A 17,613-nucleotide genomic window follows, 5' to 3' on the forward strand; every position below is an offset into this window, starting at 1 on the left:
ACTGGAAGGCCTGCATATGGACTGTGGCTAGTAAACACGGTCTTCCCTGACCTGCTCCCCTCTTGTATGGTGGGGGTCAGACACCCAGGCCTGAGACAGGCGTTGTTTTGTTTTTCTTTTATTTATCTACATTCAGCGGAATTCAAATGTACTGTCTGAATGATCCAGACATAAAAAAAAAAAAAACCAAAAACAAAAAACCCCACTGTTTTTTAAAATAAAACTTTCACTTATAAAACTGAAACACTAAGCATTAAAATAATGAAAGCTTGTTTAACTCACTTCACAAAAAAAAGCATTAACAGATGATGTATCCCTCCTGCAACTATTTAAAGACACCCGATGGAACTCGCACCGGGCGTAAACAGCCAGAGGGATACTGCACGGCAAGAACTCGGAACACTACTCAGACAAGGAGTAATGGTAACTAACAAACCACTGAAGACACGGAGTCCAAAACACAGCTAAATAGGGGTCACGGCACGGGTCCCAGGGACCACACCTCACAGCGTGGCAACGTCAGCAACGTGGACGGGTGGGCACTGGCCCAGTGGGCATGGCAACTGGTGATGTGCAGACTCAATCTCCCGAGACAAGTTGGAGGCAGAGGCGCAGAAGGCTGAAGGGGCAGCCTGGGCCTTTATCTGTACTGGTAGTTCATGCTGTGCTCTGTGTTCCGACTGTAGCCACCCTGTGAGGACTGGTAGGAGCTGGCAGGGCCACTGTAGCTCTGGCTGGACCCAGGGGAGCTGTAGTTTGACTGTGATGAGTAGCCTCCTGCAAGATGAAAGTAGCTTAGAGGACAGAACTGTACACTGAGGTGGCAGCTCCTGCTTTGTCACACAGGCCTATCACTCACTCACTGCTACCCTGAGAAGTGGGACAAGCCTCTAGAGGCTGGTGTCAGGTGTTGACTTTCTGACCGGAGAAAGGAGCCTCACAGCTCAGCTCAGTCCCCTCTGACACAAGTGAATCTATGGTGCCAATATGTAAGAACTTGAGCTAGGCATGGTGACACACCTTTATTCTCAGCATTCATAAGGCAGAGGCAGGCCAACCTCTGTGAGTCTGAGGCCAGCCTGGTCTATAGAGCTGGCCTCAAAAAAACAGGTTGGAGGGTGGAGTTGGGTAACCTGAGGTCTCTAGCTTCTGAAGACTGAGTAGTAGGTGTGGGCCAGAGCCCAGGCTCCCTACCCCCCCAAGCACAGTGACCAGCAGCTGCCAGTATAGCCAAGGCCCATTGCATTCCGGTCAAGACCTATGCCCTGTAATGCCCCCACCCCACCCCAAGTGGGCCCACCTTGTTTGCCTTGGTATGAAGAGCTGCCTCCGGAGCCTGCGCCATAGCCTCCGTGTGAGCCCGTGTTGTAGGACGATGACCCGCTAGAGCCATAGCTGTTCCCTCCACTCCGGCCTCCACTCCCACTGTAGTCTGAGGGAAAGAAATCACCGCGTTCAGGGCCTGAGCTGAGGACACCTGAGGTAGGCAAGGGCCTGAGTCGCAATCCTGTCACACCTTGCCCTGCCCTGGGTCAGGCTGGAACCCACTGAGGTCCATCTGCCTCACCTTCCCACCTCCCTCTTCTTCCACGACACCTGCTTTCACCTTCCCCGCCATCCACACCGACTGTTTAGTCCCCAGTCCTAATGGCTGCTCTTCTGTCATGAGGACAAGCTCACACCTATTCAACCCTACTGGGCAACAGTGTGCATGAGGTCCTGAGACCTGTGCATGAGGATGGCTCACGGGGAGCTGGATATAACCTTGAGAAGTCCCAGGATGTCGACAGCCTCGCAATGTCTACCCTGGTTAACTAGCCATAGCCTGAGGACAGAGGCCTCAGCCAGAGGTAGAGACAGAAGAAACTTAGAGCCCAAAGGGATGCTTCCAGGTTTCTTCCTACCTCTCACCCTCAGAGCCAAGACTGTCTGAGATCAAGACCTCACAGTTCCTGGCTAGAGCTGGGCTTCTTGCCATCCCCAACCAGGAGGCGGACACTGGAGGTCAACTCACTGAATTTGCTGTCGTAGCTGTAGTCAGAGCCCCCACCACCACCAGGGGAGCTGTAAGAGTTGGAGTAGGAGGAGTAGCTGCCCTGCCCATGGCCATAGCCTTTCTGCTTGCCCTGTGGCGTGCCGTAGCTGCTGTACTGGCTCTGGTTGTAAGGCTGCTGCTGGCCCTGGTGGGACTGGTAGGCCGAGCTGTAGGAGGGTTTCTGCTGGCCCCCATGCAGCGGCTTCTTCCCAGCATGTTTCGGGGGCACTGGTGAGTTGTAGCTGTCTCCTTGGTAGTAGGAGCTGTAGCTGGATGAGCCACCACCTCCCCCGCTGCCTCCACCACCGGCATTCCCAGAATGCCCTCCATTGCTGTAGAACTGACCTAGACAGGGAAGCAGCAGATTAGATGGAGGGTCCCAGGGTGAGGGCTGGGAGGGGAGGAAGGCAGAAGTCATGGCCCCTGAAGGCTGGCCCGCAGCCTGCTGCTCAGAGCAGCGAGGAACAGACTGGAGCACAAGGCTCTGCTGGTCGAGGCAGCCTGGCTTAAGCCAGCCCAGCCTTCAGCTCCACTCACCCTCAGCTGGTGACAAGGGTCTTTGCCAAGCAGCAGCACGACAGCAGCTTTGCAGATGTCAACATTACAATGAGATGGGCTCCGAGCGTGGATGACATTCAGGACTAGCTGACGGCTACCCAGATGTCCCCAACGGTGACAGGAAAAGCAAAGCACCCAGAAGCAGTGAGCCACCCCCTTTCCCCTCCGAGCAGGAAATGACCTCAACAGACATAAGCCTTGGGGCCCCCAGGCGGAGCTGCCTTGCATAACCACCATGGTTGTCAAAGACCAAGTGCACTTAAGATAGTGCACTCAGACCCTTGCCAAGCTTTCTCCTTCTCTTTCTGTGAAAAACACAGGAATACGGGCACAAAATGGGTCCCTAGCCTCATGAGAAGGCAGGCACAGGCTATGCTATAACGTCTGATGGGTCTCAGTGGCAGGACTGATGAGCTAGCCCTATGGCCCCCACTGCTGACCACTGGGTTTGTCAACATGCTCCCTATTGGAGACTTGGGTGGAATGACATGGGCTGGGCTAGGCCATGGCATCACTTCAGCCACACTGAAGAAGGGAGTTCCCATCTCCAGGCAGGCTCAAGGGAAGCCAGTGCTGAACAGGGCCCTGGAGTTCCTAGAAGCCTGAATTCCCAGAGTAGGTGCCTCAGCATGCAGGCCTTTATGCCCAAGAACCCTATGAAGCCCTAGACAGGTAGAAGGGAAAAGGGATATTCCCACAAAGCCTGTCCTCCCTTCCCAGACTGAAAACTAAGGGCACCACACCTTCCCTCTGCCCCTCATGGATGCACACCTCACGCCCATGCTGATACCTCCCCCCACCCACCAGCACAAGCACCAGGAGAGGCATTGCCCCTGTGCAAGCCTTCCTCTACACAGGTCTCTCCCACCCCATCACAAAGCCACAACACTGCAGGAGGAAGTGTTCCACAATGCAAGAAAGCAGACACATGGAGGCTCAGTGAGGACCCTGGGAAGCCGAGGCACCGTCCCTCCCCACCCCACCCCACCCCACCCCAGCGCCTCCTCCAAGCCCCTGCCTGCCCTGCCCCGGCTTCCCCAGGCTCCTATGCTGAGCAGCTGAGCTGCCTGCTGGAAGCCAGGCGTGAATGAAGACTCAAGTACGGAGGGCTCATTACTTTAACATGTATTCATTTAAAAAATAATAGTAATAAGGAAGGGTAGGTTTTCAACGTCATTCAGAACTATTTCCTGGTATAAAAAGACATTATTTGCCAACAATAACTTTCTAAAAAATAAAAATAAAATAAAATACATCATGCAAAATGGTAGAAAGTTTCACTGACTTTTCAAACCTTGGGGAACAAATCACACAGGAAGCATTTTGACCACTTTTTTGCCTGAATAAACGTCAAATCTTGCAAGTCAAGGCAGGGGCAGGTCTGCAGTAAAGACTGCAGAGCAAAGGTTCTCCACCAAAAAGAAGGGAATCTGTACTTTATACACTGGGAGAAATTTCTAGGCACACAGATTCAGTGTCTGTGTGCCAGGCAGTGTAGAGTAGACCCTGGTGGGGTCAAAGCCAACTCTTTGCTGAGAAAAAAAACCTCTGGGCAATGTGTCAGGCTCTTCCAGCTCATGTTTAAAGCCCCATTGTGAAAAAGAAAACAAAGCCAAACCGCAATCCAGGAGTCCGATGCCGATGCTGCCATCAGGACTTGCAAAATTTTACGTTATTCCCTCCTCTCAAGCCTGTCTCATTTCTCAGACAAGTAACGGAAGCGCAGTTTTGATGCCTTTGCAAGTTCACTCTCTTAACTAAAGCAGCCACAGAACCTCCTCACCCCGAGGACCCACCAGAGCATTACAAAGGTGGGAGGCCCTGCTCTAGGCAGCACACAGTCCTGGCCATCCCAGGTTCATATGCTCATTAAAAAGGCAAGGAAGGAAGGAGTCCACTGCCGGGGTCACATGTGCTGAAGCAGCTCCGTCACTGCCAAAGGCGTCAGCCGGATGGGAGACTCGTGAAAAGTTAAAAACGCATACAAAACCTGCTGTAAACTAAGACAAAGGTAGAGTAAAACGTGCCATTATCTGTCTCTTTAAATAAAAGAATGCTTTCCATAAAAAGCAGAGATGGGTTTTTGCCTTGATGCTGAACAACGTTGGCTCTAGAATTCTGTGCAAGGCTGCACACACACACACACGCACACGCACAAAAATCTCTGAGAAAAGGGTTTTTCCACTTAGTGTGAACTTCGAAATGGCCAAGTTCAAAGGCAAAGGCGCGCCAGACACGCCAGTGTCTTAGGTCTGCAGGCTAAGTGTCGGGCAGGCTGCGCGGGGAGCCACGGTGGACAGGGCCCCTGAAGCACAGGGACACAGCACGGACACTTTGGGTTTTGGAGTTGGAGGAAATTGGAGTAAAAAGTTGATTTTGTGTCAATACTTTTAGACGCTCTAGGAAGCCCCAAAATCATGATAGCCGTAGCAGTCTGTGAAAAAGTCACCTACAAAAGGGGGAGACAGAGCAGAGAGAAGAAATTAGAATTCTTTTGAAAAAGGGCACAGAGCGCCACATTTGAAATTCAGGTTTTAGATTTCTCTGCTCGTGTGACCCCCCAATGAAGGCTCCTTCTCAAGACAAGAGCGGTGCACGGGCAGGAAGGTGCATTCTCAAAGACTGGTGCTTAAAGCAGAGAAATTTAAAATGCCGACTTCAAAGGAACTTAAGTGCTACACAAAGGGTGTCTTAGCATTAAAATTGTCAAGGACACACTTTGGGGACGGGGAGGTGGGGGCTTGAGGGCCAGCTAACCTAATCACCGCAAAAAGGTACGGCTGGTAGCCCTGAGCCTCAGAGATGCTGAGGCAAGCACCCTACCCTAATCAGACCCAGACTATGCTGCCGCAGCTTCCCAAGTACAAGCACAGAAAGAGCACTTACTGTAGCCTGCTGTGGCCGAATTGCTGCTGTAGCCATAGCTTCCATATCCAGCACCTGTGAGAGAACAGACAGGTTGCAGGGTAGACAGGCACCCACCATGTGCCTTGCAAGGAAAGGTACACAATCATTCCTGGAGTAGGCCAGTAGGTGACATGAAAGAAGAGCTCCCTCACCAGCATTCATGTAGCCTCCTCCATGGTTAGCGCCACCAAATCCTCGCCCCCGTCCTCGCCCTCGGATGTTAGCTCCTCGGCCTCGACCTCGGATGTTGGGAGGTGGGGGCACTTCATTATGCATTGGGCCTCCCATGCCAAAGCCAGGGTTGTGTGGCTGAAAGAGAACGCAGAGTAATAGGGTTCACCCACCCTCAGATTATCCAAATTCCCACCCATGGTCAGAGGGGGCCAAAGGTAAATCCTCACCTTGGCAGCAAATTTGGGTCCACCTCGGACAGGTACAGGGGTTCTTTTCTTTTTGTTGGCTTCAAGAGCAAGAGGGGCATCAGGGAAAAGCTTTTCTAATGCGGCAAGCGCAGCATAAGCCTTTGCCACCTTTTTGTTTGAACCAGCACCTTGAAACTTCTGTCCGTCCACCTCAACCTGTAGAAAAATACACTGTGAGGGGGCTGAACTGAGCCAGCGCCTCCTCCAGGGGGAGAGCCTATGTCAAAGCCTTTCTGGAGAGGACCACCCCTCACCCCCATGCCCCAGCATTTATTTCCCAGGAAGTTCAGAGTATACCCAGCCTGCCACCTGCTTACGCACCTCCATAACAAAGCGTTTGTCATGGCTGCCCCCAGTCTCAGAAATGAGCTCATATTTGAGGCCTCGCCTCTTCTCATTCAGCTCCATAACAGGGTTCTTGCCGTGCTTAGTCAAAATCGGTCCCTGCTGTTCGACGCCCTCAGGGAAAGCACAAAACAAACAAACAAACCCCACTAAATTAGATTTGGGCACTCCATCACCCCAGAAGGGGACCGTCACTGAGCTGACCCTCTAACTGGATCTGGACTCCCTATGTGTATGCCAGCTGCCAGGTCTCAAGGGAAGCACCACCTCCACCTGTGTCTTTCTGGCTCCCTGGCTCCAGGGCTCTGGGCTGCATGACTCCCACAGTTTCCTACGGCAGGTTATTGCAAAGCATTACTATATACCAAGTTCTCACACAGGGGCAAGCAAGATAGTTCAGTGGGCAGAGATGCTTGCCACAAAGCCTGATGGTCCAAGTCAGTCTCTGGAACTCCCATAGTAGAAAACAGGCTTCCGGAGGTTAGGACCACCAACCATGTACTATCCGGAGGTTAGGACCACCAACCATGTACTATCCGGAGGTTAGGACCACCAACCATGTACTATTTGGAGGCTTGGGTCCTCATGTGTGTATACACACAATAATGAGTAGAAGAAAAAGATTGCAGTAATGAGATTGCCATGAACTTATTAAAGAGGGGAAAACAAGGTCCAGGGACTAAACTAACGCAGAGTTTTAAAGCACTGGCTGTTCTCCAGGGGACCCACATTCAGCTCCCAGCACCTACATGATGGTTCATAAGCTTTTTTAAATTCAGTTCTGAAGTTCTGAGGGATGAGGGCACTGAACACATGTTTTATACACACACACACACACACACACAAAGATACACATAAAAGATAAAATGAAAGCGGGGACTGTTTAAGCCTGAGAACCAGGTACCCCAGTTTGAAAAAAACAAAAAAAAACAAAACAAAAACTGCAAAATAATCTCAGAATGTGTGAAGTGATTTTGGGATTTCACACTGGGCCACAGGATGGATGGACGAGCCTGGCTGTTCAGAATATAAGGAGTAGTGGCCGCCTGCTCTGTCCTGGTAAGAGGTTATTTCTAGCACCCACCATGCATGCAGTGCCATCTCTAGCACCCACCACAGGCTCACCTCAGTAGTGGCATCTGAAGGGAAGACAGAACTGGGGTTGGAGACAGCTTCCACCACAGGGGGTGGGGCCACTACTGCTGGCTTCCCATCTGACTCCTCAGCGGAGTCCTCCCCCTTGCTGGAGTCTCTGCCTTCAGCGCCTGTTGGCAAGCCCATGTCCTGTAACACCTGTGGAGCAGACAGAAAGCCTCAGGTGAGGAGGGCTTGCAGGGAACCACCTCACAGGCCCTTCCCACACTCCACAGAGCCTCCCACGGGGGCTCCCAGCACAGTCCCAACTACCTTGTCCTTTCAGTTCCTGGTGTTACCTCTGAACATATAATAGATGTAATTTGTCGAATGATCCAAAAATCTAACTACCTATATTTTTAACCCTTTCTGAGATGCATGCCATAAGCCTGAAAACCCTAAGGCCGAAGTGGGAAGTGATTCTGTGTTAGGAAGGGAGAGCCCGCCCACACTCACCTTCACAGCCACGTGAAGCTTGGCGGTCTTTTTAGATGGCCCGGAGGCCTCGAAGGTACTGCCGTCTACCTCCACAGACATGGTGAAGATGGGAGCATGAACAGGACCTGTCTGGGAGATCAGCTTGTACTGCAGCCCAGGCTTCAGCTGGTTTAACCTCATCAGGGCATTCATAGCTTGGGGAGGTTCGGTCTTCTCCTCTAAGAAGAGAACAAGGTCGATGGGATGAAACTTCCAGGCCCAGAAAAGGCAAAGCCCAGAGATTGCTAGGACCCTCTGCAGCAGCTGTGACTCACAGGAGCCTCTCTCTTTATCTCAGCTTAGACGTGAAGTTACGGCAGTCTCTCACCTTAGCCTCATGGTGCTGAGGTTATAGACGCGAGCCACCAGACCAAGACATTACTTTTTTACAATACTTAAACATCAAGGGTAGCCTGGTTTCCATAGACAGGTCAAGGACAAGTATAGCTACATAAAAGAGACCATGTTTCAAAAAAAAAAAAAAAAAAAAAAAATCAGGAGCTGAGCTGGGAAGTGGCTAAGAGGCCAAAGAATGTTGTGAATGAATGCCTCAGAGTTCAGATTTCTGTACTCCTGTGGCTAGACAGGAGATGAAAATCCAAGAATTCCCAGGAAGCACATGGGACAGCTAGCCTGGCCTAGTGAGCAGTGAACAATAAAGACACCCTGTGTAAACGAGGTGGAAGGCAGACACCCAAGGCTGTCCTCTAACCTACACAAGAACACCATGACACATGCACATTCACACCCGTACCAAATAAATAAATAAATAAATAAATAAATGAATGAATGAATGAATGAATGAATGAATGAATAAATAAATAAATAAATAAAATATACAGAGATTAAAAAAAAATTAAGCTGGGCAGTGGTGGTAATGCCTTTCATCCCAGCCCTCAGGAGGCAGAGGCAGGCAGACCTCTGAGTTCAAGGACAGCCAGGGCTATGGAGAAAACCCTGCCTCGAACAAAACAAACAAACAAAAAACCCCACAATGAATGAATAAAGTAATGAATGCTTTAAATAGGCTTTTTCCAAAAAAAAAAAAGCAAAGAGCAGGGCAGTGGTGGCGCACGCCTTTAATCCCAGCACTTGGGAGGCAGAGGCAGGTGGATTTCTGAGTTTGCGGCCAGCCTGGTCTACAGAGTGAGTTCCAGGACAGCCAGGGCTACACAGAGAAACCCTGTCTCAAAAAAAAAAAAAAGCCAAGCAAAAATCGAAGCACACTCCCGACTCCCAGCTGCTCAGTAACGGGGTAGGTGAGGAAGGGCAGCGTCCAAACCCAGGGCACACACGCTCGCACCTTTCTTCTGGATCTTCTTTTTCTTTTTGCTGGGAGACTTCTCCTCCCCATCCTCCTCCATAGGGCGCTTCATGGGTGTGATGGCGTAGGTGGTGCTGGGGGGGATTTGAACTGAAAAGGAAGGAGACCAAGTGAGAGCAGCTGAGACAGGCAAACGGCACTCTAGAGAGCCTGTCGTCAACATCCGTGTGTCCTTACCAGTGTAGTCCACCGGGTTCTCGTTCTTTGGTTTCTTGGGCATTTTGGAAGGCAGGGGGTCCATTCCCAGTACTTTATGGAGTTGACCAAAGGCAGCAAGCCGCAGAGCGTGCTATAGAAGGGAAGAAAGTCTGACTCGGCTGCCTCGTGCTACAGTGATTGTGTGTGTGCTTACTAATGCCTTCTGAGATGGGGCAGGAGCTAGAGGGTTACTAACAGTCTCCCCTAGGTCATCAAGGGGGTCCCCTGACAGCCAGGGCGGGGCCTGACAGCTCTGGCCCAGCCTTGCTGTGGGGGAGGGCCAGCCTGTGACCACCCCCCTGAAGATGCGTACAGGAAACTCCAACCTGGGGCTGGTTGCCACACGGAGTCAGGTGTAGCCCCGCAAGGGAAGAGCCCCACTGCGAAGGTGTGGCCCACTGCTCTTGCTGTGCCAACGCGGCACACAGGCAGGGTGGAAGGCAGACAACAACCACATGTGGCGCCAGAGCAAAGAAACGGCCCAGGCTGGAGCACCCTGTACCAGACACTAAGCCTTTGCCCTGGTCCCCAACCTGAGCCTATGATCCAGGGGCTGCCCTTCAAATGCCCAGTAATGGAACTGGGAGCCAGTGAGTGCAGACTGGGTAAGGGCTCATGTTGGCAATGGCGACGACTATACCTGCGCACTCTGTGTGATATCTTCCCGTTGCTGTCTGTCTAGATGCCCAATAGCATCAGTGGCTTCTTTTTCACAAGGGTCATAAATGCCAGAACCATCTGAAGGCAGGAAACAAGGAAGATATGCAGAGGATTATCTCTTGTCGTCTCATAAGAGGTGTTGGCTGAGGGAACCAGGTGTGTTACCCCCCCGCACCCCATCCACACCCAGCTCTGGAAAACACACCGAGCTCGGTGACCCACTCGGCATCCAGCCCTTGACAGAAATAAATCATGTGTGTCTCAGAGCAAGAAAGTCACGTGGGAGTGGGTCACCACCGGCCCCGGGTCCGCCCTCTGATTTATGGCTGCGGACCCGGCACAGGGCTGGATATGATGGTGCAAGAGGGTAGTCACGAGCTTTGGCCCTAGCAGGGGGACATGGAGCTGCTGTAGCCCTAACCCAGTCAGTGGACCAGTGAGGCAGTGGCTGTAAGTCCTTCATCCCTGTCCTTTTCCCTGTCCCTTGAAAATCCCAAGGCCCCAACCTGGCATTACGATGCCGGACGCCAGGCACTCCAGCACTCTCCGCAGGGCCTCACCGGCACCCATCGGCCTGTTGGCCGTGCCGATGGACTTCTCACACAGCAGCTCCAGAGGCTGAAAAGCAAGACGTACAGTGAGCTCCCAGCTGCACAAAGTGACATCCCAGGAAGTCTTCCCCATTACAGGGGGAGAGAGAGGCTAAGGAGTCCCAAGAATCAAAGCCAGCCAGAGAGGTCAAAGTCTAACAGCAGACATCTAGCCAGGGGCTGGCTAGACTTTCTCAGGAGCAGTGTAGGGACCAAGGAACAACATTGAGGACCCAAATGAGTAATTATGCTTAAAATGTAACCACTAGAAAGGATGCTCTTAATGGCAGGCTGTTAAGAAACAGGCAGCTGGTAGAACAGGCCTCAGGCCCTGTTGGCAAGGGGTTCAAGGACACTCACACACCCATCCTTAGGTGAGTCACGGCACACTGCCAGCCAGCTCCCTGCTCCTCTCTGGACTATGCCCTCACAGATGGTCCTAGTCTTGCTTCTACCCACAAACCAAGGTATAAATGATCACAACCGCAGCCACCCAAGCCTGTTAACAGCCATGAAGCTATGTGAAGGCTACACTCTGAAAGGGCCTGCCTAGACAAACACTACTCCCACCCCTAGTCACAAGTGTGTCTTACCCATCCTCTGAGGGGACCCCAGGTGGGCACTCGGGTACACAAGTCCCTTAGGACACGGATGACAATGACACATGACTTCAGCCCATTGGCTCTGGCCTACAGGAAGAAAGTGCAGACTTCATACTCAGGGCACCATGGAGGACACCAGGCACACATGAACAACTTGAGTCTCATGATGCTGCTTTGCCAAGGGTACACGATTGCAGGGGTGCACTGCCACCAAGTATGTGGCCGGCATCTCGCTCACTGCTCATGTGAAAGCCTGTTACCCTTACTACAAAGCAGCCCATGCTCAGCTGAGCCTCCGCAGGGTTGTCAAGTCAAATGGACTGAGGCGCGCTCCATTAAGCTGCACACCGCAGGTGCTGACAAGACTGGCACAGCTACAGTCAATGTTAAGGACACTTTATGGTCAAAGTTAGCCATGTTGCAAAACTTAAGCATTCTCTACCAAAAGACAAAGAGAAGAACAAAATGCAAACCTGGAACCACTTGGCGTGTCGGAGGGACGCCAGGGCAGCAAGGCATTTCTGCCTGTCCAGAACGTCCGGGGGGTCGTTGACTGATAGCGTTTCTATTCATGGATGGAATAAGAAGACAAGGCACAGTTTGACCAAGGGGTTCTGTCAGGTACAAAGGGGATGTGGCAGCTTCCTAAAGGGCAGCTGAGTCTCCCACAATCTCAATTTGTGTCCACCCTGGACAAGGGAAGGAGAGGCTAAAGTGCCATCAGCTCTGCTCTGAGAGGAAGTCAGAAAAAAATGGGAGGCCCTCTCCCAATTTTAAACCACAGAAACAAAAACCAAAATCAAAAAAGAAAAGTTACTCTAAAAGGAACAATCGGTAGGGAAGGGAAAGATAGGCTAGCCCTATCTTCTAGTAGACCGTTCCCTTGCTTCCTCCCCACGGATTAGCTAGGCTGGAATTTACAATAAAAAAATAAATAAAAACAAAAACAAAAACAAAAAACAAAAACAAAAAGAGGTGGGGGAGTGGAAATTAACTCCCTCTCTGCGTCTCACAAACAGGCATCCACCTGTAGCACAGGGGACCACCTCCACCCACCAGGCAGGACTGCCCTAGCCCCAGGCCTTGACAGAGAGAGTCCTGTTGGTCAAAGGTCCAGCGTCCCTGAGTGGATAAGCTAAGAGGGCTTTGCTCACTGGCATCAGATACATGTGCCAAGAGGGAATCAACAAGTCAGCCTCCACTGCGGTACAACAAGGCTGTCGTCTGGCTCTGCCAGCTATCAAGAATTTGGATAAGGCCTGACAGCAGGCCCAGGAGGGCCCCAGGGAGACCAGTGAATTGTGGACGATGCATTAACTTAGAATCTGAAGTGCAAAGACTGGGCTGGAAGACAGCACACTAGTTTAAAACCTTATCCAAAACTCTGCTGCTGCTCCTGGCCTCTCCAAAGCTCATAGTGTGCCACAGGCAGAGGCTAAACAAGACACCCAGACTATGCCGCAGGGCCAGTCGGTCACTGCTCCTGAGTGCGGTTCATAGAGAAGCCATCTGGTGGCTGCTAACCACTGCAACACTGGAGGATTCCCAGGGACACAGTTTTTCCCAAGAGGGAACAAGTTTAACAAAGAGATTCCAGACCATTTGAGGAGTAAGAGAAGCAAAACGGTGCACTCCCCGTGCAAAGTGCTACTCACTTTTAGTGCCACTGCTGGGTCACACTCCCAAGCACACAAGGCGGAGGGGAGACATGAATTGAGAGTAAAGGCAGTCAGAGCCACACTGATGCCCTCTAACCAGAGCACTCTAACTGAATAGCACATTTGAGGAAGAGGGAACACCAGGTTTGCCATGTTCTGCTGGCCTCTCTCGGCCTCCCTACCTCCAGCTAATACTTTCTCCATTTCTTCTCTGACAACAGGGGAGGTCAGATGGATGGTCAAGGACAAGGGGGGCTCTTTTGTGTTTTTTATCACAATCGCAGCATCATCCACAGACTGGAGTATTTCATACTTGTCTTCTGTTACAGTCTGGAGGAGGAAAAAAAAGGTAGCTTTCAAAATACTTTCTCTGCAAGGCAATCAACAATTCTGACAAGCTCTGTTGAGTTTCAGGCTATGAATGTTAGGAGGGCCCCTATCTGGTCTGTCAGGAGCTGCCCTGGGCTGGCCAGGTCTTTGGGCCTCTAACCCTGTAATCAAAGAAGCTTTTTCCCACGAGGAGTATTAAAGTGTAGAGAAGCAGATGTGGTAGCTCACACCTATATAATCCCAGCACTGAAGAGCCTGAGTCAGGCGATGAGTTTAAAGGTTACACAAGCCACTGAACAAGACTGTCTCAAGGGCACACAATGGAAGGCGCAGTGCTGTGGCAGCCATTCCAGTGACTCCGGACACTGAAGCCAAAGAGTCACTTGAGCCCAAGAGGTTAGAGCCAGCCAGGGCAACAGAGTGGCACCAACAACAGTGAATCTTAATTTAAAAACAAACAAAGATGAGATTCAAACTGAGCATCGGGATACATGCCTGAAACCCCAGCACTCTGAAGACGGAGGCAAGAGGGCGACGCTCAAGTTCTCAGGCCTGCTACCTAGTCTACACAGTAAGATCCAGGCTACACAGCCACACAAGGGAAGCCAGGGTTAAATTAAAATAAATCAACAGCTAACATGTCTATAATCCCAACACTCAGGACTCTGAGACTGAGTTCAAGGCCAGTCTAAAATAGCAAAGAGAGAACCTATTTAAAACAAAACAAAAAGTTTTCTTCATTTCCCGAGGCAGGCTCTCTTACCATACAGAGCTCCCCACCTCAACTTTAGAGCCACCTCAAGGCATAAGGTTCTAATTTCTAGCACGCACCTAACATACCAACACTTCAAGGCTGCAGAATGAAGAACATGTCAGTGCACTGTGTGGGAAACCCAGTGCGCACGACAGAGGGGGATCCTCAGCCCCAACAAGTTCCACGCTGGGAGAAGCAATCAGCAGACAAGGCAGAATAGAGGCACATGCACTACTGCAGCCTCGAGCCAAGGATAGGCACGGGCCATGTCCTCCTGCAGAGCAGTCCACAGGGTGTTCAACAGTCGCCTGCTTTAGTATGCTAGTTTATGCTAACTGGAAATTAGGGTTCTGTTATCATTTCTATTAAAAGAAGTAAAGCGCATATACTGTAGAGAAGACATGTGCCCTGGAAACTGAGAGGAGGCTGTCCTGCAGCACATGGGCTGTTTAAAGCATCCCTGGCAGCCAAGGCGTGCTCATTTCCCCTATCTCCAGATGTCCAGAAGTCCTTAGGGAGAGTGGAGATGTCAGCTGTCAAGTTCCGCAGATACAATGAGCATGGACTTCTGTGTATGCACTAGGGATGGAATTGGGCAAATTCACCAAGCACACTATACGTTGCAAGATAGCCACCATTTCCATTACTACCGCTTAAAAAACAGCTCTTCACAAAGCTTTTTCTTCTAAAATATTTACCAATGTACTCTATATAACAATCTTTAAAAAAAAAAAACGTAATTATAACTGAACTCCCAGCTATGAGAAACCTTCAGCAGCTCTCAGGTTTCTAACGTTCTACAATTGCTCCTCCACAGCTCAACTCACACTACTGTCCTGAGCCTGTATGTACCCAACATATTATGGAAATGTTTACTGGCATACAGAGATATTTTTCGTTGCAAATTAAAACCAATTCTGATTTTCCGTTTGCTATCTGTTCTAAGCATGCAGACTACGGCAGTGAGGAAGCCTCGCTGTCCCGGCTGCCCTGGGACCGGCTTCTACACTCCCGAGTGCTACATCACCCTGTACTCAGACAAGTGTGATGTCAGCCACCGCAACTGGCCAGGGACACCCACTCGTATAATCCTAGCGCTCTGGAGGAAGAGAAAAGAGATGCTAAGACCAGCCTGGGCTATATGAGATTCTTTCTCAAAAGTCAGGGAATAGAAAGTGGGTCCAAATGGGCAGACTCTCAAAGAAAGTGGGGGAGAGAGATAAACATATATCTGACTCGAGATCTGGCTTAGTAAAGGTTAAATATTAAAGACCATTACTTATGCAATATCTTAGTAACAACAGAAGAAATGACTGAGGTTGTTTGCTTGTTTATTTGTTTTTCGAGTCAGGGTCTTACTCTACAGCCCAGGCTGGACATGACTTCCCAATATAATCTTTCTGACTCGCCTCCTAAATGCTGGGATTACAGGTTTGAGCCACCATGACCACACTCTTTTCCCCCTTCTCTTTCTCTACTCAACCACTGGACTCTCCTCCAGCTGCAGCCAGATGAATGGAGTTTTAAGTATGTCCATGTCTGACTCCCCCATCCCACACAGCTCACATATTTCTTGCCCAATAGCCAAGGCTTCACAGGAAGGAGCACAGGCTTTTAATAATTAGCAGACTGGGCACCACTACAGACAGCAGCTGATTCCCACAAACACTCCATGGCTCCAGTGTCCTGCCTGTTATCAAGGTGAGCACAAAGACAGTGCAAAAGGGACCCTGCTCCCTGCACACGGCAGACAGACCCTCCCTTCCTCTGACCATCTCCTCTTCACAAGAGCTAGGACACCCCCCCCCCCCCCCCCGCATGATGGTGGTGGTGGTGACGACTCACAGTGAGCTGGATGGCCAGGTTGTCAGCCACCTTGTCCAGAAGGGCGGTTGTGGGCTTCTCCTTACAGAGCAGAACCAGCTCCAGATCCAAGTCCCCCTTGAGCAGAAGACCCTTGGCTACCAGGCCGACCCGCATCACGCCCCTCAGGGTCCTAGTCATGTGTTCCGCCTTCTGTTCCCTGAGAGACAGATAAAAGTCGAGCTCAATGGGAAACCGACCTAGCCAGAACCCAGAGAGGTTGGCACTTCTTAGAAGAGATGCTAGTTTAGCTGTGCCACATGGTGACACAGACCTGTAATCCCAGCTCTCAGGGGGCTGAGGCAGAAGGAGCTCTGTGATGTTAATGCTACCTTGGACTATAAAATAAGTTAAAGGCCAGCACAGGCTATCCAGTGAGATCCTGTCACAAAAAAACACTAGCTAAGCTAGGCGAGATAGAGGCAGGCTTGGCTACATAATGCCTGAGCTACGTGAGACCCTGCCTGAAAAGATCTAAGCCCTCCTCAACAAACATATACTCATGCACACACACACACACATAAATACACAGAGACAGAGACACTGAGACTCACCCAGCCCCTTCTTTGCTCTCATCATCTGGGGGCGTGTCCATATTTTCTGCCTCCGAGAGCTCGCTGTTGCCTTTCTCCTGCTCATCGATCCAGTCAGAGACCGCCTTGAGGGCCCGCTCAGTGTGGGACACCATGCTCTGGACAGCCTCCAGCTCCTCTTGCGTTGGGTACACTGAAGAATGCTTTGCCATCACATGCCGATCATCATTCACAAAAATTCTCATGGGACGCTGGAAATGTGAAAACTACGCTAAAAATGATGCAAGGACAGCCAGCAGCCCACCCTCACTTCAGTTCCACTCCATCCTTTGTCTGTGGGCTTGTGACCCAGGACCTGAGAGGAGACTGACTCTCCAGGCCACAGCGGGAATGGGGCACTCTACGTACCGCTACACTACAGTAGTCCCCCCTTATCCGCGGGGTACACATTCCAAGACCCCAGTGGAAGCCTTAAACCGCGGACAGCACCAAAACCAGTATGGTCTGGGTTTGACCTCTACGCACACAGGCACGGTAGTTTAATCGGTCAATCGGGCACAGGAAGGGCTTAGACAGGACGGAATGTAAATGTTGTCTCCCTCCAAGTAGCATCGTCCTACTCACCCTTCTTCTTCTTGTGATGAAGTGATGATGATACAAAGCCTACGTGATGAGATGAAGTGAGGTGAATGACGCAGGCATCAGGACGGTGCACAATTTAAAACTTATCCATTTTTTCTTTCTGGAAATTGCCACTTAATATTTTCAGACTGCGGTGGACCGCAGGTAACTGAAACCGCGGGAATTGAGAACACAGCTAAGGGGGGACTACTGTATTCACATCGTGACACGTAATTATTTTAGAGAATTCAAATGTCTAAGATAAAATGCTAGCAGCATCAAATGCTCTGGGGACATGCTATCTCTGTACATAAGTGAAGGAAAAGTGTTGATGACCAAAGGAAAAAAATGTCTTACCATTTTCCCCTCCTTTTTTCTTGTAGTGTCTGGAAATCAGTCTTGGCTTATCTTTTCAAATTGTGACAGTTCCTTGGTGTTAGCAATACTTCAACTATCTATAAGATCAGAAAACCTTTTTAGTTTTAGCCCCAGAAATGGATGATCTCAGCAGTTAAATACTTGGTAGTAGGGATAAAGTTGCTCACAAAGGGCCTGCTCACAGCAGGACACATCTGTCTTCCAAGGTAGCCAAGACAAGGCAC

At 50.6% G+C, this 17,613-nt stretch overlaps 1 protein-coding gene across 7 annotated transcripts in view; it reads right to left on the reverse strand.

The window, feature by feature from the left end:
* Window positions 1–253: 253 nt before the first annotated feature.
* The window catches only part of Ilf3 (interleukin enhancer binding factor 3), a 39,383-nt gene continuing 22,023 nt past the window's right edge, over window positions 254–17,613 (reverse strand). The window contains exons 2-21 of one of the 7 annotated variants that reach the window (XM_052188917.1): window positions 17,369–17,466; window positions 17,015–17,053; window positions 16,412–16,641; window positions 15,840–16,017; window positions 13,093–13,240; window positions 11,726–11,817; window positions 11,244–11,339; window positions 10,567–10,678; window positions 10,041–10,138; window positions 9,380–9,491; window positions 9,182–9,292; window positions 7,858–8,057; window positions 7,393–7,560; window positions 6,244–6,369; window positions 5,902–6,078; window positions 5,653–5,809; window positions 5,480–5,533; window positions 2,015–2,380; window positions 1,301–1,432; window positions 254–777 (exon numbers count right to left, since the gene is read on the reverse strand). In XM_052188917.1, the coding sequence (XP_052044877.1) occupies window positions 641–777; window positions 1,301–1,432; window positions 2,015–2,380; window positions 5,480–5,533; window positions 5,653–5,809; window positions 5,902–6,078; window positions 6,244–6,369; window positions 7,393–7,560; window positions 7,858–8,057; window positions 9,182–9,292; window positions 9,380–9,491; window positions 10,041–10,138; window positions 10,567–10,678; window positions 11,244–11,339; window positions 11,726–11,817; window positions 13,093–13,240; window positions 15,840–16,017; window positions 16,412–16,641; window positions 17,015–17,053; window positions 17,369–17,371 (2,736 nt within the window). In that variant the 5' untranslated portion in view covers window positions 17,372–17,466 and the 3' untranslated portion in view covers window positions 254–640. Of the gene's footprint in view, window positions 778–1,300; window positions 1,433–2,014; window positions 2,381–3,603; window positions 5,043–5,479; window positions 5,534–5,652; window positions 5,810–5,901; window positions 6,079–6,243; window positions 6,370–7,392; window positions 7,561–7,857; window positions 8,058–9,181; window positions 9,293–9,379; window positions 9,492–10,040; window positions 10,139–10,566; window positions 10,679–11,243; window positions 11,340–11,725; window positions 11,818–13,092; window positions 13,241–15,839; window positions 16,018–16,411; window positions 16,657–17,014; window positions 17,054–17,368; window positions 17,467–17,613 lie in introns of those variants that run through there. The other 6 variants (XM_052188916.1, XM_052188919.1, XM_052188918.1 and 3 more) reach the window with 6 other exon arrangements.

This window comes from Apodemus sylvaticus, chromosome 7 (assembly GCF_947179515.1).
Source record: "Apodemus sylvaticus chromosome 7, mApoSyl1.1, whole genome shotgun sequence".
Lineage (NCBI taxonomy): Eukaryota > Metazoa > Chordata > Mammalia > Rodentia > Muridae > Apodemus > Apodemus sylvaticus.